Source organism: Rattus rattus, chromosome 17 (assembly GCF_011064425.1).
Source record: "Rattus rattus isolate New Zealand chromosome 17, Rrattus_CSIRO_v1, whole genome shotgun sequence".
Classification (NCBI taxonomy): Eukaryota; Metazoa; Chordata; class Mammalia; order Rodentia; family Muridae; genus Rattus; species Rattus rattus.
This window is the reverse complement of record NC_046170.1, coordinates 15,506,026-15,532,917: the sequence shown is the minus strand read 5'-3', so window position 1 is coordinate 15,532,917 and position 26,892 is coordinate 15,506,026. Positions and strand designations below refer to the sequence as shown.

General features: G+C 51.7%; 1 protein-coding gene across 7 annotated transcripts in view; it reads right to left on the bottom strand.

Annotated features, from left to right (window-relative positions):
- Nfix (nuclear factor I X) overlaps positions 1-26,892 on the bottom strand; it is a 96,331-nt gene that overhangs the window by 55,818 nt on the left and 13,621 nt on the right. For 2 of the 7 annotated variants that reach the window (XM_032887734.1, XM_032887737.1), the window contains exons 1-2: positions 12,985-14,019; positions 12,039-12,570 (exon numbers count right to left, since the gene is read on the bottom strand). In XM_032887734.1, coding sequence (XP_032743625.1) covers positions 12,039-12,570; positions 12,985-12,999 — 547 coding nt within the window. In that variant the 5' untranslated portion in view covers positions 13,000-14,019. Of the gene's footprint in view, positions 1-12,038; positions 12,878-12,984; positions 14,020-26,892 lie in introns of those variants that run through there. The other 5 variants (XM_032887739.1, XM_032887738.1, XM_032887735.1 and 2 more) reach the window with 4 other exon arrangements.

Here is a 26,892-nt window from a genome sequence, read left to right as displayed (position 1 = left end):
GATCCACAATGGTTACCAGATGTCCCTAAAGGGGAAAATAACTACTGGGTAAGACTGGTTAAGACTCAGTGCCCAAGATGCCTGGTTCCCAGGGATCGAGGGATTTTGTGAGGCAGGACTACAACCCAGGAACTCCTGTCAAAGAGAGTTTGCCACAAACACTGCCCCAAACTAACTTCACTTTCCCCCTCCCCCAACAACATGAGCATCCGTAGCACAGGAACACGGGTCTGCTCACTGTCGTTCAGTAGGAATATGTCTCCTACATCCCTATTCCACCTCACAGCTTCTCCTGGGGTCAGGACACTGCCTTCCTCCTCTTCCCCAGCGCCATCTCTCTACCACTGCGATAATGCTCTCCAGCCTGTTGGGCGGCTCAGGCTGACGCTGACCTAAAACCTCAACTAGGGAATTGGCACAGGACTCGAGTCTGTCCATCCTCAGCTCCCCTCCCACAAGTGCTCCCCAAACTATGGGGAGACACAGAGATTGGAGAAACCACTCAGCTCCTCTTTTCTCTCTGAAGTGATTCTAAGGCTGACCTGCCTGCTGTGTACTCAGAGGGGCACCCCCCCCTTCACTCTCCCTGACAGACAGATGAGAGGAGATAGAGCCTGCTGCCCTGTCACCAGATGGGAGGAACACGCATCCAGTGAACCCTACCCTGGTCAGTCACAGACTCAGTCTCACTCCCACCTAGGTATTCTACCCATCTGCTGCCTCCTTTTAAAGGCCTCTCCTCACTTGGTCCCCTGGGGAGCGGTCTTGTTACTAAGGAAACAATGATGTCATGTGGCTAGTGGGGATTAGGTCCCTCCTACCACCCCCTAACTAGGTACCATGGCTGCTGACGTCACTGCTCAGAAATTTATAGCCCAGAGTGGGTATTTATAATATGGCTCTGGTGTGGCCACATATTCAGTGTGGGGCTGGTGGCTATTTATAGCCAAAGGATACACACTTATTATACCCCTGTCTGTATTCTGGGCCACCTGTTATATAACTGCCATTATGCAATAATGCCCATTATATAATAATTATGCACTAATGGGGATATAATCTACAGGCATAATAAGGACACACTCCCCAAGGGCTATACTGGGCCAGCCGGCCTCCTGCAAGTTGCCTCTGGGGAGTCTCTTGATCTCTTTCTGTGGCTCCACCCGTCCGGGAGTCATCAGGTGTCTTGTACTCGCCTGTCTCTCAACAGGGGACTTTCTTCCCTAGTCTGGAAGACTCAGCTACAAAACCCTCTCTGGTTCCTTCCTAAGTTTTTTTGGTTTCTGATTTCCCCATCCCTGCTCCTGACCCCAAGCGTGCCTCTCTCCCCCACCCTCTCCTTTAAGTTTGAAACATCAATATGATGGGATAAACTCTAGTATCAACTGACATCTCTGTGACTTCAAATCCTTTTAAGGTAGGAAGCCTCAAAGAAGCCAGGCCAGTTGGTGGGTGGTCTATCCCACAATAGAGTCTCCTCACTCTCTAGGAAGGGCTTAAGAAGCCAGATGTAGACGTCTGGGTCCAGCCAGGCACAACTGAACAGTTCCTCAGGCAGGTGTAAGAGCCCAAATACAGGAGGTTGACTTACTTACATGGTAATTGAGGTTACAATGGATTAGGAACACTCTCTCTCTCTCTCTCTCTCTCTCTCTCTCTCTCACACACACACACACACACACACACACACACACACACACACACACACACCCCTCTTACACACGTAGCAGGATGTGGCTGCACTCGGACACCAATACATGCTCGGCTGGTCACCTTTTTCTCTCAGGAAGGACAAGATCAAACTGTCACCTGGGGAAGGATTAGGAACAATGGCTCTGCACCTGTGACAGGGATCACAGAGGCAGAGTTGGGGAGTGAGAAGAGTTAAGGCCACAGTGTCACTGACAAAGCCAACTTAATTAGCCCAACTATACCAACTGTTTTTAAAACAGAAACCTATATTCAAAAGTTACTTGATGGGTCTGGAGGGATGAGTCAGTGGTTAAGAACACAAGTTGCTCTTCCAGAGGTCCTGAGTTCAATTCCCAGCAACCACATGGTGGCTCACAACCATCTGTAAAGGGACCTCTTCTGGTGTGTTTGAAGATGGTGACAGTGCACTCACATACATAAAATAAACAATATAAAAAAGTTACTTGAGGGTTGGGGATTTAGCTCAGCGGTAGAGCGCTTGCCTAGTAAGCGCAAGGCCCTGGGTTCGGTCCCCAGCTCCAAAAAAAAGAAAAGAAAAAAAAAAGTTACTTGATATATGAATTGATTTACACACACACACACACACACACACACACACACACACACACACACACACACACAGAGTGCCATGGATCTGTGAAGTGAGCCTCCTGCAGACATGAGGTGGTGGACTGAGAAGGCTTCTGCCCTTCTCCATTGTTTAAATTCTCAGAGATAGTTTTACTCAATAATAAAGAAAATCAGATACCCGATTTAAATTGAGCCTATTAAGGTCCTGCCATGATAATTCTGGTCTCAACTCCACACTGTAGGATGACCTGTCGCTGCTCTCGGGGTCTCGGATGATTCTGGAAAGCTCACAGCATAGGCCTGGCAATCTCCAGGTCAGTAGACCTAGCACGCAGAGAGAATGTGCACCAGAAACAAGATGGCACCCGAAACCAAGAACCAGAGGGGGGCCTGCAATATCCCTATGAGACTAAAACACAGGCGGATCCCGTGCCCCATGACACTTCAACCCAAGGGTCTTGCTGTTCAGACATCTGGGAGGAGCACAGGGGAGGAGTCAAGGCTCAGAGGTTCAGTCTTCATGGAGCAAAGGTAAACGAGGGCCCCAAACTCAGATGCAAAAGGTTAAGTACCGGCAGCATCCCTTGAACCCCATTTCTCCATGACAGTGGCTCTTGGCTAGGGGTGATCCTGTCCTCAAAAAGCACTAGAAAATATCTGATCACATTTTGGTGTCACACCTGGATGACAGAGTTACAATCAGCAGTCGGGGAAGGTGGCATTCAAGGCCAGAGATTCGCTAAGGACCCGACAGTGCCCAAGACTGGTCCCACAGCACGGAGTGATCGGACTAGAGTGTTAGCCAGCGTGTCTGGGAAGCCTAGCAACAGGAGAGCTAATACAAGGTGTGAGAGGTCAAGCCCCGGCCTAGCCTCAAAAGCAGAGGAGAAGTCTGAGCGGCTTGCCCGCCGCTCACACATCCCAGCTCTTGGCATGTAGCAGAGGTTTGATAATACATGGCCTCAGACTCTTCAAATGTTATGAAAGCCGTGAGAAGTAAGGAATGGGTCAGTGGCAAAAGACTAACATGTTCTCACCCTTCGTAACACTGTGACCCTTCAATGCTTCCTCATATTGCTGCAACCTTCATCCATAAAATTATTTCCGTTGCTACTTTGTAACTGTAACTTTGACACTGTTTTTGAATCGTAATATAACAAAGGAGTTGTAACCCACAGGTTGAGAACCGCTGAAAAGAATCTGAGAAGAGACAAGGAATCGTCAACTATCATAAAACCTCTAGCAATCGTCTGGTTAATTAGGATAATTACACTTATTTTTTATTTCAAACTATGACCCCATGCAAACTCCCAGGAAAAGGGTGTGGTGGGGCGGCAAGCACTGTGGATCCCAAATCCATTTGCCTCGCCATGCACCGGGATCTCCTGCACACCCCACTGCCCAAGTCCAGTGACTGAGATCCTGAGCCCCAAAGAGGTATGACAAGAGCTGTCCCTGGCTACTGCAAAAGGGAGAGTCCAAATAGCCTGGGTCCTGGTTCTTGTCTACGTAGATCAGGGACAGGGAGCATTTCCAGAAAGGATGTAGAGAGAGAAAAGGTGGCCAAGGTTGAGAACAGTATTAGGGGTCTGCTCTGTGTCTTCCCCACTTGCTTAGCAGTTGAGGGACCCCTTGCGCTGAGCTACAAGTGGGGGCTCAGCCCCTTCTAGACAGCAGCAGGTACTACAGGGCCGGAACTGACTGCCACAGGGACTCACGAGAGACTCTGCCAAGGCCAGGAATCTTGGTGAAGTTCAAGTAGTTTGGAGGCCCTCAGGCCAAGGTGATTGGAACCTCTTTTTCTAGAAATTCATAATGTGACCTAAGTCCCTTGACATGTCTTCTTCCAGTTTCCTCCTCTAGAGAGTGATATAAATGACACCTGCCTGCCTAAACCTTTAAAAGGAGAAGTCAGCCCTCTGCAGGCTGAAAGGCTCAGTCAGCTGACAAACTCCTCTCTGCCTTTCAAGTGCCCGCAAGGTGTGGAGCAGGGAGGTCACCCCTCCCTGGTCCTGAGTCTAAGCCTGGTCTCTCTCCCTGAGAGTCCTTTGCCTCTTTCTTTTTCACCAGAGCAGCACACACACACACACACACACACACACACACACACACACACACACAGCCAGCCCCATGGATTTAAGACAGGTTGCTGGGAGAAACTGGGGAAGCATCACATGGAGTGCTAACGCCATTCTGGATCTCCAGTAGAGAATGGAATTTAAGGAGGGAACAACCCCTTTCCTCCATCATTAGGGGACAAAAAGTTTCTGGAAGACTAGGTGGACAAGTACCCTTAAGTTACTGGGGATCCCCGAATACCAACAAATGGAGGCCCAGAATCAACCAGAAACAAGATGGCACTCTAAACCAAGAACCAGAGGGGGGCCTGCAATCCCTAAAACACAGGTGGATCCCGTGCCCCATGACACTTCAACCCAAGGGTCCTGCTGTTCAGACATCTGGGAGGAGAACAGGGGAAGAACCAAGGCTCAGAGGTTCAGTCTCCATGGAGCAAAGGTAAACGAGGGCCCCAAACTCAGATGCAAGAGGGAGAGTCCAAATAGCCTGGCTCCTGGTTCCTGTCTACGGTGGTGGTAGCAGCATGCTATGTCACCCCTAAGACATGGAAAATGGAGAAGGGCTGAATGTCACCTACTGCCTGGCACTGGCAGCTGAGGGGGGTGGGCAATAGCCTGGGAACGAGGTATACAAAGGGCAGCCTCCAAACATATGTGTTTTTCAAATCACCAGAGGGGACAGAAAATCAGGTATTAAGTATCTACAGAGATAAAGTAAGAGACCCAGGCACCCTTAGAGAGAAGAGGGGACAGCCTGATCCAGCCCCTCTGCCTTCTGGGACCCTGTTCTAATGCCAACAACCCTTCGGCTCAAATATGCTTAAAATGGCGACGGCGGCCTGTAGGGCCGGGCGTTTGTCGTGCAGTTTTCCACGGTGCCCTCAGTGCCAAGAAAAACCTACCATCAGAAATGCCACCAGCTATATTTATCTATCTCTCAGCCCCCCAGCCTCCTCCTCCCGTCTGCCAAGCAGGCCCTACGCAGCCCCCCCCCTCACCCAGTGGGCACACGTCCCTGTTGCTGATGACTGTGACCACCTGCCCAAGCCTGAGTCTCCACCACTCCCTTCCAGGGCCCTGAGAGTATACAACACCGTTCTTCCTGGTTGTGCTGGGGCACACACACAAGGGTTTCAGGCATGCACGTGGCAAGGGCTGGCCTAAATGTCCCTTGTCGGCATCTGTGAACCAGGATGACCCTCCATTTCGTTTGGGCCTCAATTCTTCTGCTAATAGGGGCCTCAGCAGGGCCGTTCTGCCCTCAGCCCTATACAAGTGGCATACCTGGTCTCTAGATACCATTCTCACCCAGAAAGATGAGCAGTTACTAAGCAGACCTGCATCCCTCTCTCCGTTCTCTGGCATAGGGCAGGAAAGTCTCTGTCTGTATCTGAAGACGCCAAAAACGCTTAAGGGAAAAGTTCGCATTAGAGAATCATATAGAGTAGTTCGTTCAAAGAACCAAGAAGAAAGTGATGGAATCGGGGGCCACTCCAGTCCTCAGGGGACACAATGAACAGGGACAAGTCTTTTGCTGTCAGGCCCTTGGGACCCTTCATGACTCCAGACATAGGCTTCAAGACGAGGAGCCTTCCCATCCGTAGGCCTAGTCGCCGAGAAGAGCCTCTCAACGGTCAGTCCACTGCGGGATGAACGAAGGTCCTGAGCCCTACACCTGCTCCCATGGCTTTGAGCACCCTCTGCCCAGCCGCTGGTCCCTAACTCAGACAGGAGTTCCAGGGAGCCAGCTCCCAGAATGAAACAACCCAAATTCAAATTCTAAAACCCAGGAGCTCTTTCTCTCCCACCCCCTCCCCCTCCGCCGGCAAATGAAAACAAACAAGAAATCAAAGAGGCCTTTTGTGCAAGCCCTGCGCTGACACGGCTGGAGCCTTTGAAAAGACTTCTGAATCGGACAGTGGAGGATAAAGTATACTAAGTGTGGCAGCTCCTTCGGGAGGAGGGCAGAAAGGGCCGGGAGGCAGCCACCTTCTCCAGGCCAAACGTGGGGACACTGGCACAGAGAGACAACCTGACGTGGGTCTCACTGCCTGTCTGCACCCAACTCTGCAGGAAGGGAGCCTGACTTGCCTTCATGGATACCGTGAACTGAGCGGCCCCTGAGGAAGCCCTGAGGGCCTCGCCTCTCACCAGCAAGAATGACTTCAGGTTCATGCCTGCTGGGCATACTGGATGCAACTTTCTAGATGCCATCACCTGGCCCTCGCCTGCTAGGCACATAAAGGATTTCCTTCTTCCCAGGGATCTGGGAGTCCTGCGACCATAGGCTAAGTGTGCACTTCATAAAGGACAGTCTTCCACTCTTTTTGGCAGTGCCAAAAAGTAAAACAATTCCTCGGGAAGTCCTTCTGGTGGCTAGCCCCAGCACTCCTGCTGCAGAACAGCCTGTTTCCTCTGGGCTGCGGATGGAATACAGCTGGTCACTATACCCATAATTACGGACTGGACCAGCCGCCCAGCTTTGGCTCGCTCACGGTCCAACGTCTGTAGCGTAAGCTCACACAAAGCTGTTTCATTTTCTCCCTCATGTTACAGCTCCAGTTTGGTCAGCATAGAGAGCAACTCTACCACTGCCCCTGTGAACCGCAAGCAGTGGGCTTCCTGCCTGGCTGGGCAGACAGCACTGTGGACAAAGAGGACAGGAGCAGGTGGTCAAGGGGCTCCATAAATAAGCCCAGGCCTGAAGAGGGGTCAGCATAGTCTGTGCACAGCCAGGGTTTCCCCTGGCATGACGCTGCAGGCCCTGTACTTGTTTAGTGCCTCTGCTGTCCTGTTCCTAAGAACTGTGCACGGAAGCCATGCACTGTTGCTCTGCTCTGAGACCTGAGTGTGGTGAAGACCTCGAAGATGCTAAGCCCACTGTGGCTGGGCTGGGGAAACTGAGGAGGCCACTTTGGAGAGAGGGAGGGAAGGCGGGAAGCTGCCTCAGTGAGATCATCCTGCTTCTAACTGGACAATCCCGGGGCAACAGGTGAAGAAGCCAGACAGGCATGTTGGGCTCAGTAAATCCGATCAGTGGTCACCGTGGCAGCCGTCATCTGCAGACAGCCTAGGTATACGATCAAGCCTGTGAGCTGCGTACCTCAAGACAGAGGAAACAAGACTTACAGTCACCAAAGTAACAGTGGCACTGCCTATAGAGCCGTCTCAAGGGAACTAGACACTGCATCACAAAATAACCCATAGGTCTTGCTAATGTCACTAACTGTGTTCCCAGACCCCTTGGTCTCTGCCAACCCTGATACAAGACAGCAGACCCCTTGGTCTCTGCCAACCCTGATACCAGACAGCGACGCCTTAAGACACAGACAAGTAGGTGAGGAAGGGTCGGTGTTCAGGGCGGATCTCAAAAGGGAGCTAGGCTTTGGCAGTCTTCTCCGTGTGCAGCAGATTCACCGGAAGGGCTGGGAACCCAGGACAGTTTTAGAGCATTAAGCAGGAATAGGCCACAGTGCTGCTAGAGAAGGATTCCTTGCTCAGTCAGGCCTCGAAGCTAGTGTGAACTGCTAAGCCAACTTCTGGGAGCCGCAGAATCACAGCGTAACATCTCAGACTTGCAAAACGTCACTAGGCGAAACCTGCCGTTTTCTACCAAATACGCTCACTTCCTACCAAATACGCTGAACCCGCCCGCCCACCCCAGGGCCTGGTAGCACACGGGACCACAGAGTACAGCCTGCCGTGGCTCCACATAGGAGGGACAGCCCCAAAAACAGTCATGAAGACCAGGGGAAGAAGGAGGATAGCAATGACATCAAGAAACCACCACTACCAGCTGGAGATGCATCAACGATGGTGGCAATCTTATCTGGGTTCTGACTTAGACGAGTCATAAACAAAAGCAAGTTGATAACTGGGGGGACAGAGGTACAAAAGACTGCCGAGGGGTGTGGTGTAGAACACGCCTTTAATCCTAGCACCAGGGAGGCAGAGGCAGGGGGATCTCTGTGAGTTCAAGGCCAACCCGATTCCATAGTGAGAGTTCCAGGACAGAGATGCACAGTGAGACCCTGTCTCAAAACGAAACAAAACAAAACAAAACAAAACCAGAAACAAGCAAAAAAAAAAAAATAGACAAACAACAACAACACACACACACACACACTCAACTGACTTTTTGAAATCTCTGATGTGACAGTAGCACTTGGCTCAGCTTTTTAAGAGATGTACACAGAGTCTTTATGAGGACAGGCTGTAATGCCCAGTCCTGGGGGGCAATGGGAACATGTATGATTTACGCCTAACCTGATCAAGGGCTGTAGGCCCTGTGATGGGTGTAGGAGGGAAAGAATTGTTTACAGTTTTAAATTTCGTTTTCTTTGCTAGGACTGAAACCAAGGTTTGAGGTCTGGTCTGTGAGGTCCGATCTCATTTTCAGAGCACTCCCGGGTCTCCCGAACAGTTGGCACCGCTGTCAGGCCTACTCGGCCGCACCTCTCCACGATGCAAAGCCCTCAATCCCTCACCCCTGCTCTCCCTGCCACACTGCCTGCTCTGGGGCATCCTTTCTGAATGAAAAGTCACCCCTGGAAGGACCTGCTCATCTCCCTGACAGGGCTTCCTGCTTCAGCCCTGCCTAGCTTCCCCCGCTGAATGCAGACAGGCGCATGGTGATGTCCTTCAGAGCAGATAGGTGGCTTTGTGGCAGCCTCTCAGGACAGTTCTAGAAGTCACCCGCGTCTGTCCTGTCACTTTGTCATCTCTCGAATCTTCTGGGGCACGAGGGCCAGCGAGGGTCTGGGTGACATCTCCCTAGATGCAAAGCTGTCCTCACAGCTCCCGCCATATCAAGCATGATCATAAAATCTGGCACCGTCCGCTCAGCCACACCCAGCTCTCCAACCTAGTTTCTATTTTTAAAGATTTGTTTGTTTTTTACGTGCATGAGTGTCTTGCCTGCATATAAGTCTGGGTACCATGTGCCTTCAGAGGTCAGAAGAACGGGACAGAGCCTCTGGAACTGGAGTTACAGACGGTTGTGAAGCGCTCGCTGCAGGTGCTACGAACTGAACCCAGGTCCTCTGGAAGAACAAGTGCTCTTAAGCACAGAGCCATCTCTCCGACCCCCAGCGCTGGCCCTGGTCTCTTACACTGTGGCTCAGCCGGGTGTTCTGGGAGAGAGGATAACAGAGAAGGTAAAACCACAGGATCAACAGCAGTCAGAGAATGTTTTCTCTCACACCAGAGCAGCCCAGTGAGGAGCAGGCAATGAGGCCCTGTGAGTGGTCCTGGCCTTCACCTACATTTCCTCCAAAAGGGTACCCTGAAATTCTAGCCCATCCAGTAAGAAACCCTGAACATTCATAGCGACTGTCTAAAGTCTGGGCCTCAGTTAACAAAGAAGACGGCTAAGGCTCTGTCGGCCTCAGCCTGGCCAGAAGAGGCCTTGGCAGCAGCGTACTATGAATTCACTCATATTTCTGGGCGAATGATCTCATTAGCTGGGGATAGGAAGCCTTGTGCCTTCCCTTGCCCCTTACCCTGCCAGATCAGTACAGCCAGAAGGCTGGCTGGGAAACAGTTTCCTTCCTCACACACACACCATCCCACCTCAGCCCCATGCTGGCAGTAGTCAAGAAAGTGGCCTAGGGCTGGTTGGTCCTATCTTTAATTCCAGCAGTCAGATGCAGAGACAGGCAGATCTCTAATGAGTTCAAGGCCAATCTGTTTTATAGACAAAGTTCTAGGCTAGCCAGAGTGATATAGTGAGACCCTGTCAAAAATAGATGACTTAACTGGCCTAAAATAACAGAGGCCCTGGAAACACACGACTACCAGGGTCTGAGTGGTGGGGGGGAGGGGAAGAGGGGCCAGTCTAGGAGAAAAGGGGATGTTAACTTTTCCCACCTGGTTCTTCTCGGGGTCCAAGCTCTAGGAGTGGAAGGCTCAGATTCCCTGAATGAGGGAGTTATCTTTAGATACACTGGTGTGTTCCTGCTCCAGGAGCCCCCAGCATCCCCAACGCTGACAGGCTCTTGCCCTCCACAAGCTGGCGAAATAAACACACTGAGGATGAAGGGTAACTTTTTCTCCCTTCGTTTGTCCCCCAACTCCACCCTCCCCCGCCAAAAAAAAAAAGTTAGGAGAAAACCTAAGCCGTAGGAGAGGTAAGAAAACTGGTCTTTTAAATGAAGGGTCACTTAAGGCCAAGCACAGGCCTAGAAAGATCCATACAGTAGGAGGGTTCATGGCAGTGTTCGCTGACTGCCAACAGTCACCCAAGCCATTTCTCAGACAGAGAGAGGATGAGCAAGAAGAAAGACCTTGAATGTCTTTTCTCTTCATGCCAACATATACTCAACACTGCTCTCTATAAGAAAGACAGTGCTCCTGGAAATATCGCCCGGTGTGCCTGGGCCCACTCACACCACTTCCTCCTAACTTTCCCAACAGGCAGGGGGTGACCACTGTGGCGTGAACTGCCTTTCTTTTTTATGAATGAATACAAAGGAAGACATGGAGGTACTGACACAGGAACGACAGGTTTTCAGTTTTCCAGAGCTTAAATAAAGCCACATTCTCTCACATTCTCACACACACACACACACACACACACACACACACACACACACACAAAGGTTTGGTAGCCTCTCATTACAAGTTGGTTGGGCACAATGTAAACACACTTCTGCCTTGCTTAATCACAGAGTACCGGCCCGTTTAGGTTTCAAAGGCGGCAGTAAATTGGGCGTAGCTGAGTGGAGGCTAAAAATTAACCAGCCATCTCTGTTTCAATTTGTAAGAAAACAAAAGTGGAAAGAAATTATGAAAAGAGAAAGGGAAATGGGGGTGGGCGGCAGGGGGGGGGGCAAGGCCAGAGCATGAACTAGCCCTGGCCAGACACAGGGCAGGCAGCACTGTAGTGCAAAGGCAGCTAGCTCACACTTAAGGCACAAAAGGGAGAGGGTTTTCTGCAGGTTTTGTTTGTTTAAGACTTCTTCTATAGCTGTTCCCTGACAGGCCCGCTTCCCACAAAGCCTCTTTGCTCCAGCCAGAGGCTCAGGGCCACTGGCACCACGGTGTGTCTCCATCCTGGAGCCTGGAGCTCAAAGGAGCTCACTGCCTTCCCACACAACAAAAACAAACCCCAGAAACTACCTGGGCTTTTAGGAGGAGCCCAGCACAGCTCAGTACCTTCAGTCCTCGTATGCCAGCTCTATCTACTATCTACGAGACCTTCTCTCCAGAACTTGCTGCCTGCACCCCCACTTCCACCAGATCCAGCTTTTCCTGGGATGAAGCAAAGCTATACAAAAGTCTGAACCTCTTCACCAACCCTTAACACGTGTGTCTCCTCAGAAACGGCTAGTGTTGATGTTGTCATAATCTGTCTCAAACTCTCACCATGATGGACAACTAGGAGACATCTTGGCCCTGTCCTAAACCATCCAGTATCTTTACTACAGGAAAGATGAGGATGCCCAAATTGGTACCACAGCAAGGGAGGAGACTGAGACGGCGGGAGAGAGCAAAGGGGTGGGGGCAGAGAGGCTGGGAAAGTGAGAGAGGCGCCAGCCACGTGGGAAGCAGAGGCCAGTAGGACAGGCTAGCAGTGAGGCCTGTAAGCTGTACTGTGCAGAAACATAAGAACAATAAGGAGAACAAATTCCAGCAACTGAAATAAAACTGGGGAGGGAGTTGATGAGAGCAACCTACCCGGAGTGTGGACAAAGTAAGCCAGATAAAGGTCCAGTTCTTTGATTGTGACTCCAATGTGATGTGGCTGGACGCACAGGCCGGGGTTCGAGCACTGGGGCGACTTGTAGAGCCGCTCCCCATCAGTACTTTCCAAAGGGATCCCTTTAAACAAAATCACCATGACCAGGTCCAGCCGCCACACCTTGTCAGCCTGGCGCAGGCAGTCAATCCGCCGGATCTTGCCCTTCTGGTCGGGGTTGGAGAGCACGCAGCAGGGGGGCTTCTTGCCCGTGATGGTTAGCACAAAGTCCTCGCGGAACTCGGGCCGGATGTCTTTGCGCAGCTTGGCCAACAGCCGGGATGCCCACTTCTGCTTGATCTCAGGCTTCTCGCCCAGTAGCTCGTCCTTCACTGCGCGCTCCTCGTCCTTTGACATCCGCTTCTCGTGCTTCTTGAAGTACTTGCGCTTCCGCGCCTGCAGGTTGAACCAGGTGTAGGAGAAGGCTCGGACGTGAGGCAGCAGCGCCTCGATGAACGGGTGGAACTCATCCTGCAGGCGGCAAGCCGGGAGCATGCGGGGCGAGGGAGGACGGGAGGAGGGGAAGACGGGATGAGGGGGGAAGAGAGAAGGAGAAACGCAGCGTTAGAAGGGGGCACTAGGAAAACCGCCTTCTTCTCCTTCTCCCTCCCCCCAGCAATTTTCTCTTGAGATTGCTCTACTGAAGTGTGGTTTGAAGCCACCACTAGCTTCGCCAGTCACTTGCTCCCATCTCAGCCTCAGCAACCAAACAGAGGCACCGGAGCGCCTGTCCACACACCTATTCTCTCTCTCTCTCTCTCTCTCTCTCTCTCTCTCTCTCTCTCTCTCTCTCTGTCTGTCTGCACACACACACAATGTTGCTTCACACACACACACACACACACACACACACCATGGGCTTGCTGCCCCCCCCTTCTGTCGCACCCATGACATCTCCATGTTCTACAGCAGCTGTGAACTAGGGTCAGCTGGTCCCAGCAGTGTCCCGCTGCCTGAGGGTGCAGAGCAAGGGGCATGCAAGAGCTGCCTTGCCCGGACTGGCCAATGTTTGGCTGCCCCCAGAAGACAGAAAATGCCATCTGAGATGCAGGAGGCAGCTTTGGGTCCCCTCCACCAGACTGTTTGCATTTTCTTTTCTCCGGATCCTGTTGTAACATCCACCCCAGCATTTTTCAAAAATCAGATCTAAGTCCTAAATATGTGGTTTCGGCTTTGTTATCGGCACCGATACTAATGTTAATCACAGTGATAATGAACAAAACACTTCTTGTTAGCCCGAATAAGATGGTTTTCTCAGCCACATCAGGGTTAAAAGCAACATGGGTCGTCTTGCGGCCCCTTCCCCAATCTCCCACAACCCCTTCACCTTCAATCAGGTGACAGAGGGCTGGTCTCTCTCAGTTATTTTTTTTTCCTTTTGTTTTTGTTTGATTTTTTGGTTTTTGCTTGTTTGCTTGTTTGAAGTTAAAATAATAATTGATTTCTTTTTACAAAAATAAAGCTGGAAAAAATCAAATAATTACCATTGATCTGAAGCACCCGGCAAAGCCAACGCCTGATTCTGAGATTCTGGGCTCAACAGAGTTATGAGTTAGGGGCGGTGGGACGAGGGGAGGAGGAGGAGCAGGGAGGAAGGTAAATGTTTTAAAGGGGGTTATTATTGGTGTTCTGGGGAATAGGGGCCGGGCTTGGGTGGATTCTCAAACCCTTCCCCCTCCGCCCCCCATGCTCCATTGCACAGAGGGGGAAATTAATTTTTTTTAAGGAGTAGAAAGAAAGAAAGGTCAGGGATGGCGAGCAGGGAGAGCGCGAGGTGGCTTCTACACACACCAGGTAAACAAAAGCCAACAAATTGTTTCAATTTCTTCCCCTGCGCATCCTCTGGCAGTTTAAAATAAAAGAGCAAAAAATATATATATATATGCAAAATTAAAAATCAAAACCAACCTCCTACCACCGCCCCACGCACACCCACAACAGCGTACCCTACCCCACCTCCCCCACCCCCGGAAAAACAAAAACAAAAACCAGGAGGGAAAAAGCAGCAGCTGAAGAAAAGGCTTTCGGCTTTGGCAGCGGCACAAGGGTGTAAACTTCGAGCTGCTCCCTCCACCCGACCAGGGGAAGAGGGGGGGCTCGCAGATTCTCGGGGAAGAGGACGAGTTCTGACCGGCTGCAGACCGTCGCTGGCAGATGCCGCAAAAGGGAGAGAGGGAGCCAGGGAGGGAGGGAAGGAAGAGGGGGAGGGAGAGAGCGAGGATCTCAGGAAGGCGAGGATGGGATGGGGTGTGCGATGGTGCGCGTGTGAGTGTGAGCGCGCGGGAGAGGGTGTGTGTGCACCAGCACTGCTGGGGGGGGTTGTGGCTCCTTTTCTCTCTCAAAGTCCCCCTCCCCTTTCATGCTCAATCCCCATCCATTTGTGTGTGCCAAGTCAGTTAAAAGGGGGAGGGAGACAGCCAGAGGAAAGGAGAGAAAAACAGAGAGAGAGAGAGAGAGAGAGAGAGAGAGAGAGAGAGAGAGAGAGAATGAGCAAGGAGAGGGAGAGGGAGGGAGGAAGGGAGGGAGGAGAGAGAGAGAGAGAGAGAGAGAGAGAGAGAGAGAGAGAGAGAGGCAAGCGCTCGAGAGAGTGAGGGGGAATCCACCTATTTGGCAAAGAGGCTTCCACTTGCAGCCAATGGCTGGGTCCAAGGGGAGGAGGGAGCTGGGCTAGCAGAGAGGGTGGGGAGAGCCCCCGGCAGTTGGAGACCAAAAACAATTTGCCCAATCGACAAGTTCACGTCTAATGAACGAGCGAAGTCCAGCAGTTATGAATTTTTCATCCCAGGCGCCCACTTGGGTCTCTTTGGCAGCAGCCACCCAGCAAACTTGGGGGGTGGGAACACCGGGATGGAGGAAGACTCGGACTTTTTTTTTTTTTAAAGCCAGAAAATAAATAAATAAAGGCCTGACTCCTGGCGGGCTGGCGGCTGGGCGGGAGCCCCAGAAGGCCTTGGGGAAGCAGCTGTGCCTTCTCTCTGTGTTCTGCTTTCAGTCTTTCTCTCAGGCCAGCCCCCTCTCTCTCTCTCTCTCTCTCTCTCTCTCTCTCTCTCTCTCTCTCTCTCTCTCTCTCTGGCCCTAGACTTTTTTTTTTAATGGAGCACAGTGGGGCGAGTGGACATTTTCCCCTCCGCCCTGCTCACTAGCCTACAGAACTAAGAATAGGAGACAGCGCTCAGAAAGTGCCCGGCCAGCAGCACCGCCCGGGCTCAGATCACTGGCTGGGTGTACCACCTCTTGGTCCCTGAGACCAGGCAGCCTTTGGGACCACACCCTGCACCTCCTTGCCTTCTCCTCAGCCCCCAGTAAGCTCACAGCCTCTCTCGGCCCACACCCAGCCACGCACACTCCATTAGTGACGGCGAGAGATGCCAATGCAGTGTAACTCACTCGGCTGGTGAAACTGCAAGTTTATTAAAATAGCCTCCTGTCACAGTGCTCCTCTGGCAAGCTCTACACGCAGCTACAAACACAACAGCCAGCCCCTGGGAGAAGTGACAGAGGCTGAGACGGACCGCCACTACTTCCCCCACACCAACACCACCTCCCGCTCTGAGCGACCTTCTCCTCCTCCAGATCTGCCCTTGCTACTCCTGCCGGGTTAGCATTCTTACCTGTCCCTCGAGTCAGACTAAAGAGCCAAGCAACGTGCAAAAGCGTAAACTGAGGGGCCTGGATGGAGGGAAGGCCTGAGAAAGGATGTGATGAAGTAGAAGGCAGAGGACCTTTAGGAGGCAGACACAGGACAGGTGATGCCAGAGAAATCTGTTGACCAGGTCCCCTAGCAGGAGGGAGGGGAGCCTCCACGCGCAAGAGGACTCTTCAGAAAGGGCTTGGTGTAGCCCAGGGAAGCAGTGAGAAGACAGGAAGGGAGGGGAAGAGCAGAGGAAGGCACCAGCAGACTTAGTTGAGTGACTGGGCTCACAGTCCTCACCGCCGCCCTCTCTGCAGGCTCAACCCTAAGCTGGCAAGGGAAAAAAGGTCACCGCTCACTGGTGCCCCTTTCCTCCCCTGAGCTCCGTGGCCTTTCTGCTCAGTGGCAGAAAGGTTCCTGGAAGTGCACCCAGTGTGAGCCAAAACAAAAGATCACCCCAACATCCACCCCAACAACGGAGGTGCCATCCAGCACCTGGAACCCCATACCCTAAATGGGCAGCTCCAGTGGAGGGAGTTCACAGCTGACCCCAGAGACACTGTCAGAAAGAACAGTGCAGGAGGCAGGTGCCATCACAGACAGGCCTCTTAGGGTGGTGTTCAATAATTCACGTTCTGTGAATAACAGGCTTTGGGCCAACCAGCCAAGGAGAGCATAGGGATAGCATAGCAGCGACAGACATGAGGTACTGAATGAACATTGCCTTCTCCACCTTGAGGAGGCGATTTCACTTTCTAAAGTCATTAAGGCTGCAAGTGAATTTGTATTTGGGGGCATTAGAGGGTAGGGGGTATCGTTGCTATCCTGACTATGCTTTAAATATTAAAAAAGAAAATGGCCAATATTGCTCTATTTCAAATCCTGGCTTGTTCCTTTTCACAAACATGGTGGTAGTGGTACAACCCAGTTGAAGGTCTGGCTTGGGGAGCATGGCTAGGAGAAAGTCCACAGAAGTTGGGGACCGTGTCAGTCCCTGAGGAACTGAGGAAGGAAACTATCCAGGGTCCCTGGAGTGAGAGGTGGCAGGACCATGGAGAGAGAGAGAGAGAGAGAGAGAGAGAGAGAGAGAGAGAGAGAGAGAGTGTGTGTGTGTGTGTGTGCAGGAAGCCTAGGAGACTCTGGCAGAAGAGCAATAGACTCTTCCTCGCGAATCTGTAAGGGAGAACAATTGTCAACTGTCCTTCTCTTAGAAGAAGGGGGGAGGCGGGGGAGGGGGAAGGGCTGTAACCTTGAAGGTGAGCAGATCATCTTCGGGCAGTGTCTCCTGTGTGATGCTTCCTGTAAGCAGGCCACCCCAGAAAAGAAAACAGCTGTGTGTGTGTGTGTGTGTGTGTGTGTGTGTGTGTGTGTGTGTGTGTACCCCTGTGCCCCTGTGTGCCTGTGTGCTTGCCTTAGACTCCCCAAACAAGAGAACATCCCTTTTTTTGTTAGGAGACAGTCTAGGAGCCCTCTGGAAGATCATCTGTCCTGGTTCCCACTCCTTCCTTTCCCCAAGGAAGGTCCCTCTTGGAGGTCACAAGCCTGCTTTCTGCTGCACCCAGACCCAAGTCAAGACTGGAAAGTTGTTGATGACTCAAGATGCTTCCAGGTCTGAGTTCAAACAGAAATCACGGTTCAGGGAGGGACAGAACAAACGTGGAGACCTTCAGGTCATGGAGGAAGAAAAGAAAGGAAGAGAGAGACAAAATGAAAGAAAATTTGCTGAAAGGGAAAGGAAGGCAGGGGTACTTGGGGCCACAGGGAAAACCAAATGACAAGGTGGGGGGAGGGAGAGGCGGAGTTTGAAAGGTGCTTTCTCCATTTGCAAGAGGAGTCAAGAAGCCAGAAATAATACTGTTGCGATCCACATGGACTTTTGGGGTTTGGAAGGGAAATTTTTAACTTCATGGAAGAAAGGCCTCTCTCATTTTTGAGAAGATAGAAGTTGGTGAACACAGCAAGCTTCTACTGAAACACTGCCCAGCTAGACTCTGGTGCCCGCTAGCCATCCCTGAGAGGGATGTGTCCCCATGCCCAAAGAAAGACTAAGCAGACGAGAGAAACAGAAATGCAAAGGGGAAAAGAAAGAGGCAGAGAGCAAACCCAGGACACCAACTTGGGCCCAAAGCTGCGTGGGGGGGGGCAACGAGAAGAAAAAGAAAGCAGGGTGGGCAGAAAAGCAAGAAAATAGAAAAGGAATCCATGATACAAAGGAGGGGGAAAAGAAATTAGCTACGAAAAATGGTGGCTTCCTATGGCTTTCAAAGCAGCCACGTGGACTGAGGCCTTGTGGATTGTTTGAGGAAAAACAGAGAATACATCCAGTCCTTCACTTACATGTACAATATTAAAATTTCTTCCAGGAAACAAAATAATTTCCCAAAACTGATACAGACTCCATAGCTGGCCTTTGCCTCCTGATAGTGAGACAGCTAACAAGCACAGGAACCCCCTCCACGGGTCGGCCTCTTTATCTCTAAACACAAAATCTTATTTGTCCCCAAGCCGCTGGCTTCTGGGCCTAAACATACACTTTTAGATCCTGGGCCTCTTGGCCCACACTGATTTGGACAAGTACCATAGTTTAAGCACATGGCTGTGCTTGGAAGTAGAAATCACCAGATATTCCAGGGTCCATTTTACTAATGCGTATCTGCAGACTAGGTAAGGAAAAATACAGGAAATTAGAAAGGCCACAAATCAAGCCCTGGTGAGTTCACCTAATTCCTGGCATTTATAATCCTGTCTGGGTCCGGACTTCAGCTTCATACATAATCCCCACCAACAACACACATGTAGACACCCGTCTCCCACCTCCTCAGGTCCCTCTTCCTCCCTCAGAATGCTATGAGAGGCCATGGGCAGACACTGTGGACAGAACTCTGGCAAGATCCAAGGAAGAGACCTGGCTGCGTGTCCTGTGGGTGGGTGGGGCCTCCCTCTCTGGGGGAGGCAAGTAGAGGCTCTGGTGCTCAGTTAAACCATCCAAGAGTCTGAAAATGCTAGGAATGGAAACCGGAAAATGCACTTTCTGAAGAGGCTCTCGATAATTTGGACAAAGCGGGTTTTGGCTGATTTGAGCCTGTCTTCCTCTGTTCAGGAACAGCAGCTTATGTGGAAGGTGTCCTCAGGCAAGATGGATGGATTTGCCCACACCAGAGCTTCGTCTCATTTGGGGTCTATCCCAGAACCAGGCCACATAATACCCCTGTAAAAATGCCCCTGGCGCCCCCCTCCCCACACACACACTGCCTTTTCTCCCCTTTCTACAAATCGGGAGCTGTGGCCTGGTACAGGGCCAACAAGCAGCCTCGTTCCTGGCTGGAACGCTCCCCTGCTCCAAGCATATCTCCCCTCACCCTCTTGGCACAGAATGAGCTAGGGTAGGGATGGGGGTGTTAGAGGAGATGATCTATTCCCAGTGCCTCTGGAAATTGTTTACTTTCGTCTGGTCTTCTATGGGGAATAGGAAACAAAAACCCTAGTCTTTAATTCATTATTTAGCTAGAAACTTCCGTGTCACCAAATACAAGTAAATGCTGGAAGCCAGGACTCTCTGCCCTAGTCAATGGGCTGAGTGGGAATAGGGCCCTTCAAAGAACAGCAGAACAGGTGACAGCCAAAGGCTCCACGGAGGCTCACCAGACAGGCAAGAGCAGTATGGTGCCTAACCCACCTGGTTGGCTTTGACAGTGTCACTCCATAGTGGCCCAGGGCCCAGGAAGAGGAGGAACCCCACAGACCAGCTTCACAAGTTTCTTTAAAGGAGAAAAACTGACAAAAGGCGAGGGAAGGAAAAAGGCCTGCCGTAGGGTAGGTGAAGTCGGTGCATCCCGCACAAGAAAATGTCTGCGGGGAAAGCCGGGGCAAGAGTAGGTGCTCAAACTGCCCATATGGCTGCAGTAGCCGGTCCTCTCCTTCCACAACTACTCTACTAAGGTTCAAGGACAGAACTTGACCGGTAGTGGCACTCCCAGACACCCTGGCCCCCAAGAGCTCGGTCAGGATCCCACCCCCACCCCACCCCCCACCCCAGTATTACTTCTCAGTGCTTCCTCTACGGATAGCCCAGGCTTCTCCAAACCCCTGTGCCCAGCCAGCCTGCACCGTGGCACCCTTGGCCCTTAGGGAGCCTTTTTCTTCAGTTGCTGCAGCAACAGGCAGAACCGGGAGAGCTGGGGTTTTCTCTGCTCGAGGGTTCTGGGAAAGCTGGGCCGGCCCTGCCGGGCGGGACAAGCCGCTTACCCAAAATGTTCAGTTTCAGACATTTTCCAGTCCCTCAAAATGTACTGCTCCCAATTATTTTATGACCAGAATCACTGCCAAGGAAACCCTAGAATCCTCATTTCCCTGGTGCCTAGCCCCTGCAGAGAAAGGCTGGCACCGGGGCCTGAGGACTTCGGACGGTGCCCACCCTCTGCCGCCCGCTCATTCCCTCCCGGGCTCCCATTCTTTCTCACCCTCTCTCCCCCTCTGCGTCCTCCAGCTCCAACACAAACTGTTTGCACGGGAAGTCTCCCTCTATGACCCGATTCAGCACACACAAGAGAAAACTGTGGGCGACAGACCCAACGTCCTAACGAACTTGAGTTAATTAATGCTAAGGAAGAAAAGAGGCGCCCTCGCTCTGTTGAATCACGGTTCACTAGCCCTTTCAGTTTGCTGTGGGTGGAGGAAAAAAAAGAGAGGCTTTTTGGTTCAAATATTTTTGGGGGGCAAAGAGAAAACAAAAACACCGCAGAAGGGCTGTGGGGGGTGGAGGGCGATGCAGTCGCTACCTGCCCGAGAAGTGTAGAGGCGAAAGAGGGAGGCTGTCCAGGGCTGCTGGGCGTCCTCCCTCGCGCTTCGGGCCAGGGCCAGAGCCGACAGCAGAGAGAGAAAGGGAAGCGAAGGACGCCTATCATTGGCCTGCTCAAACACATTGCTCCAAAAATTATGCTGCCAGACTATAAGATGCACGTTTTTAAAAAGTCCAAATCTAAAAATTCAATTTGAACACAGCCGTGAACATGTTTTTACACTGCGGAAAACTGAAGTATGGATGGCAAGTTCACAGAAAATGTAAGTGGAGAGGGAAAAAAAAAAAGAGGTGGTAATGGAGGGGTAGGGAGAACAGCTGCAATTTTGCTTTCCAGATGTTGACAGCAAAATGTAATTGGCAAGGAAGGTACTCCCCACTGCTTCTCGTCCTCTGGTTCTGACACTAAATCCCACTTCTATACCTAAGTCTTAGGGTCGCATACAGGCCCTCTTCACTTGAGGATGGGCCGGGAAGCTGTGTGAACCGCCCGCCTTTGAGGTTTTTTTTTTTTTTTTTCAGCCCACTACTTTTTTTTTTTTTTTTAACAAGGCTTTCTACCACTCTTAGCAGGAAAAACTGAGTAAAGCAAGCAGGAGTACATTTTTATTTAAATTTGTATTTTAAATTTGCAATGGGAGGCCTTTTCTTTACCTTTGGGCCCAGAGTTTTGGGGGTGTGGTGTTTTTGTTTTTTTTTGTTTTTTTTTTTTTTTTTTTGCTTTTTTTTTTTAACATTTTAGCAGAAGCCGCTGTGTATAAAGAATGCTTGCATTGTAAGCACACTGCTCCCTTCATATATTTCCACAAAGCGAACACACCCATGCAACTCCACCCAGATTAAGAAAGAATCGTTTCCAGTACTGCTAAACAGGCCTTAAAATTTTAAGCTATAGGGTTTCCAGAATTTAGGAATCCTTAAGAACAGTTCTGGAAAAAAAAAAAACCCAACAGCCTCAAGGTGAACATTTGTGTGTGTGCACACCTTAGAGACCAGTGTGTGTACTCATGTGACGGCAGAAGTCTATGGTGAACAGAAGCCCCTCACCCTCAGTAATTCGGGGGAGAGAGAGTCTTTCTCTGTGTGTGTCTGCTCAACTCTGATCCCATCAACCGAGCATCCAATTGTGCTGCAGTTCAACAAACTAGCAAGACATGGGGTGGGGGTGGGGGGCAGGACAAGACCCATTGAGCTAAAAGCCAACAGCCTTAGTGACTGAGGAAGCAAGGCCCCTCCTCTTACCCTGCCTGTAGGCACAGGCAGGGGCTAGGGAACCTTTGTATGTAGGTCAGGAAGCTCCTAGGTGTGAACGAGCCCACTCCGGGTTTGCCCTTCGCTGCCCACCGGATTCCTGCTGGGAGCTAAGGGGAAGAGGGCACGGAAGAAGGCGGCGAGGAGGAAGCAGGCAGCTGCAGGCTAACTTCGGGGCCTGGGGCTCAGCTGCCCCTGATGAGGAAGGCTGAACTTTGCATGGTTGCCTATCTCTTCGCTGCCTCTAGACCCAGCTGGCTCCCCCCACACACGCACACTTTCACTAGCACTAAATTTACTTTATAATTTTAAAATTAAATTTAAAAAGAAACCAGGAAAGAGAAAGCACTGAAGGCAAAATACCTCCCACGATATCTCGGGGGGGGGGGCTCTGCTTATGTAAAAGATAGAACGGAGGAATCACTGAAAACTCTGAGCACCAAATAACCAGGAAAGTGAGAGAAATGTGTTTAATTTAAAACACCTGAAGCAAATAAATAAATAACTCCCTCTGCCCCTTGCAGGCACTCTCTGGCTATAAGACGCCTCCCCCCCCCCCACTCTCCTGTCCAGTTTCCTTCCTTTCTCAAAGGGAACCATTTTCTCAATACCAAGGGAGGGCCCTTTCCTTCTAAGTGGTCCTCCCCATTCCTGGGGGAAGGCCTAACCCCAAAGTCTACCTCCACAGCCACACTCACAACCCTGTCTCCAGTCCCAGCACCTCTCCAGTCAATGTTTAGTTTTTGTTCGGTCTTCCTATGGAACAGGGCCTGTGGGCAGGCGCATTTGTGTTGCCCAAAGACAGGATGCAGGTTCAGCCCAAGCAGACAGATCTTCCCCTACAGGACTGCCAAGGCAGAGAGAGAGAGAGAGAGAGAGAGAGAGAGAGAGAGAGAGAGAGAGAGAGAGCACGAGTGCTAAGTAGCTTAATTTAACATAGCCCAGGGGTCTAAGCCCTTCCCAGGACAATTTTTTAAAGCCCTTGATCCCTTTTTGGGATGAGGGCTGCTGGATAAACAGTGCAGGCAGAAGTGGGGCGATCTCTGAGCGGTCAAGGCCAGCCTGGTCTACATAGTGAGTTTTGGGCTAGCCAGATCTACATACAAAACAAGAAAACCAAATCAAAACACAGCGAAGCTACTTCCCTATACCAGGGCTGGCTCTCCCGAAGCAAGCTCGCCAGCAGCCTGGGAAAGGTGCCCTCACTGGCACAGGGTACCAAAGCCCAGCTCCTTTCTTTATAAAAATACTCTACTTACTACAAACCAGGCAGCAGGTCAGGGCCCAGGGGTGGAAGAGAGTGTCTCCAACTCTGGGAGAACTGTTTCCCCGACAGCAAGTTTCCCACTTTGTGCCAGTCTGGGGATTTTCGAATCACACCAGAGTTGAAGGGGAAGCGGAAAGGAGAGAAAGAGCTGGAATTAAAACTAACCAGGCCGGCCGAGAAACACTCTTCTGGTCCTTAAATAAGACAACACGGGAGAATGGGAAGGACAAGTACACGAGTTATTTCTCAGTCTTTAATTATTCCAATTCTTAGCATTATTTTTTTAACCACCACATTAGCCAATGATATATTCTAACCCCCAACAAAGCTGGTATTTTCCCCCTGATTATAGACTCTGCTGTGGCAAACCCGGGCTCTGACTACAGAGGAAGCACAAACGTGCACTCTTAAATGAGACGGGTTTTTTTTTATTAAAATTAAAATAATGCTTTGCATTCTATAGTGCCTTTTCAACGGAGGGCATGCCCAGTGCCTTATGTTCGGTTCTACCTGGAAAATTGGTCTCTGAAAACCTATACACCCTTGCAGTGACACTCTCCGGCCTCACCGTCGGGTGTCACCAGCATTTTTTTTCATGTGTTTTCTTTTCTTCCTTCTTTCCTCCCTTCCTGCCTGTTTTGACCATTCAGCTCCGTCTTGCATACTTTTGTATAAGTAGTAATAAAACTTTAAATGGAAAAAAATTAAGCGGGGTAGACAGGAGACTTGAACAATAATAAGGCGGTAAGTGTGTCAGGGAGTTCCGAGAGGAATGGGAGGAAGGCTCCGAGCTCCGGTGGGTCATCTTGAAATTCGGAGTTCGGGATGCCGGTCTGGGTGTTAATCACTGCCCAGGGTCACCTCCCTCAGTGAGTGACTGGGAGCGAGTAAAGTCTTATGTAACTGGGGACTGTAGTGGACCTGCACTAGAAAAGTGCGTTTAAGTAATTCAGATGCTTTGGTGGAGACTTTCTTGGAACTTCTTGGGGGCGGCTCTGGCTCAGGGGACAACAGCCTACACCCTTTCCCTTCTCCCACAGGTTCACCGCATAGGGTTTTTTTTTTTTTCTTTTCTTTCTACTTTTCCCTCTTCTGGCCCTGACATGGAAGTCCCCAACAGAGCAGGTAGCAATGGGTCGAAAGGCCCTTTTTTTTTTTTTTTTTTCTTTTTTTCTTGGCGGCCCAAAATTAGTCAGCCCCAAGAGATAAACCCATGCTGATCATGGGGGCAAAATAAATTTCTAAAACGAGGGTAGCTTTTGTTGTGTTTTTGTCTTTAAACAAAATAAAATAAACAACAACAAAAACAAGGCTGCACAAGACAATTCGACTCCGGCGGCCTGGAAGCAAAAGAGAGGGACTCGCGTTTTCGGCCTCTTAGTCACTTCTTGTCCGCGCTCCCTGAAGGCCAAATGCCCTCAACCTCAGCCAAGCCACGGCACAAAAATCTCCCCTGATAATTCCCTGCCGCCAATGCTCCCTACAAATCGGAGGCTTGGGAGTGTCGCCCGGTTCCCGGGGCCGCAAGGCTGTGGGCGGGACTGATGTCCGGGTGGCCGCCGAGGACTCCGGCTTCTGAACCTCTTAGGAAAAACACCGGAGCCCCCGGCGCCCGCCGCGCTAGTCCAGAGTGCCTCAACCGCCACCCGGCTCCCGTAAGCTGGACTCCGGCGGAGAAACTGAGGCAAAGCAGCCCTGGACAGCACCTCGCGCCCTGGAAGGAACCCTCGAGGCGAGCAACATGGGGTCCTGTAGGTAGTTCTTAAATCGGGAGCCGGGACACGTCTGCGCACCGCGAGGTCCCAGGGACAGCTCGCGACGCCGACCCCTGCGAGGGCTTAGCCGGTGTAAATGGCCCTGTCTGAGTGCTTGCGGAATCTTTGACACTAGTTCCCTTCGCTGCCCCCGAGGTAGGTGTCCGCAAGACTCACTCCAGTCCCCCGCGGCCATGGTGCCACAGGCGCGCTACTCTAGCTCCCCTCGACGCCCACTCCCGCCTTTTCGCATCTGTGCGCAAAGCCGGCCTTGGCCGGGGCGACCTTGCTGTCCCAAGCAGATCGGCGATGCAACTAGGACAGTGCCAGGTGTAAGGGACGATGGTCAGCGAGGTCCTCCTAGGCCCTCGGGAGACCTCGTTACCATTCCCACCCACGCTGTCCACTGTTCGGTCTTGAGACAGTAGCAGCTGCGGGTCCGGGGGAATGCCACACACTGCGGTGCCAAGGGAACACCCGGGGGGCGGGGGCTACTACCGAAGGCAACCCTGGACCGGAGGCTGTCACCTATGGAGAATACACAACTGGGGCTGCACGGAGGGACGTGATGGTGACCAGCAGACTGGAAAGGGGACTTAAGATCGACAAAGGGCAGTGGTGGCTGGACCTGGGGGCTTTCAGGGAGTCTCCACTGCACTCCATCTTAGCCACTCCCACCCCGGCTCCTAAATCCTGCGGCTGAAGGAGCACTCCCGGCTGGACTCACGTAAAGCATTTGGAAGCGCGCAGCCCCAAAGGCCACGGTAGACTGCCGGCTGGTGGCAATTTAGCATAGAGTGGGTGCTGAGGGGCATTAAATGGCCTCTTTGTGAATTGAGACACACACACACACACACACACACACACACACACACGCACACACGTCCCCTGACCTCCAGCACCCACCACCCGGATTAGGTTTGAGGAGTGTTGAAGGATCCAATCGTGCAGCCGAGGCGGTCCTAGGAAGAGGTCCGCGGCCTTTAAAAACCTGGAACATCCGAAGTAAAGAGGGGAGTTCATCCCGCTTTAACCTTTCGTCCCTGCCAGGCTTTTGCATGTTTGGTCAAAGTCTAGTGGGGGTGGAAAGTCCAAACACAAAGGGAGCGGAAGAGGGAGTAGTACATACATACATACATACATACATACATACATACATACATACATACACACACACACACATACATGGTAAAACTGCAATAGAAATACTGCACAGGCAGGAGTACCACTGGGCAGCAGCCATTCTAGGGCGTCTCACCTGAGCCCTCAGGGATGGCTGTTTGAGGGAGCGTTCTAAAAGTGTTCTAAAAGAAAGGGAAAGGTGCGAATTAGGGTCGCCCCTCCTGACCCCTTGCCCCACAAAAACCTGAATACGGTTTTGGAGCCAGGTGCCCTAGGCGGTCTGGCAGGTGTGTGGTTCACGTGAAACACACTCACGTGCAGGCTTGGGAGACGCGTGCCAAGTGCGCTTGGAGCCACAAGCATGGGCACTAGAGGCTCTTACAAGTACACAGACCACCTGGGTCAGGAACTTCCGTGGACGCTCACTGTAGTACGCGCGTGCTAGGACTTCCTCACCTCTGCCTGCGCAGGGGAGGGATTGAGAGTGTCGGGACTCCGAGGCCCGACACCGACACCGGGCTTCTTTATGTGGATGTGTGCCCCCTGCAGCCTCTGTGGGGTGGTAGGCCTAGACATGCGCAGACGCTAGAGACTGGTTGGAGCCAAACAGCTGGATCCTGTTTAGGTGTGTGCCTGTCCAAAAAGCCCTACTGAGGTGTCTTGGGAGCCTGCATTCTGCATTGCATACTGTTCCCTGCCTGTGCGTCCTACTCTCTAGCAGCGGCCACGTGTGCCCGGGTTGCTGGTGAGACCCAGAAGAGCTGGGATCTGGGCTCTGAGTCGGCCAAAGGGGCAGGGCCCGCACCCTGCAGGCTTCGGAGCGTTGTCGTCCGGAGCAGTGTTGGTTTTGGCCAAGGCAATTCCAATGGGGGAAGCCCCGGGAGCCGGCGGGGGTGGAACAAAGGAGGGGAAAGCTAAAGAAGGCGGCTGAAAGGAGGACGGAAGCACCCTGGAACGCTGAGGGCCCCTG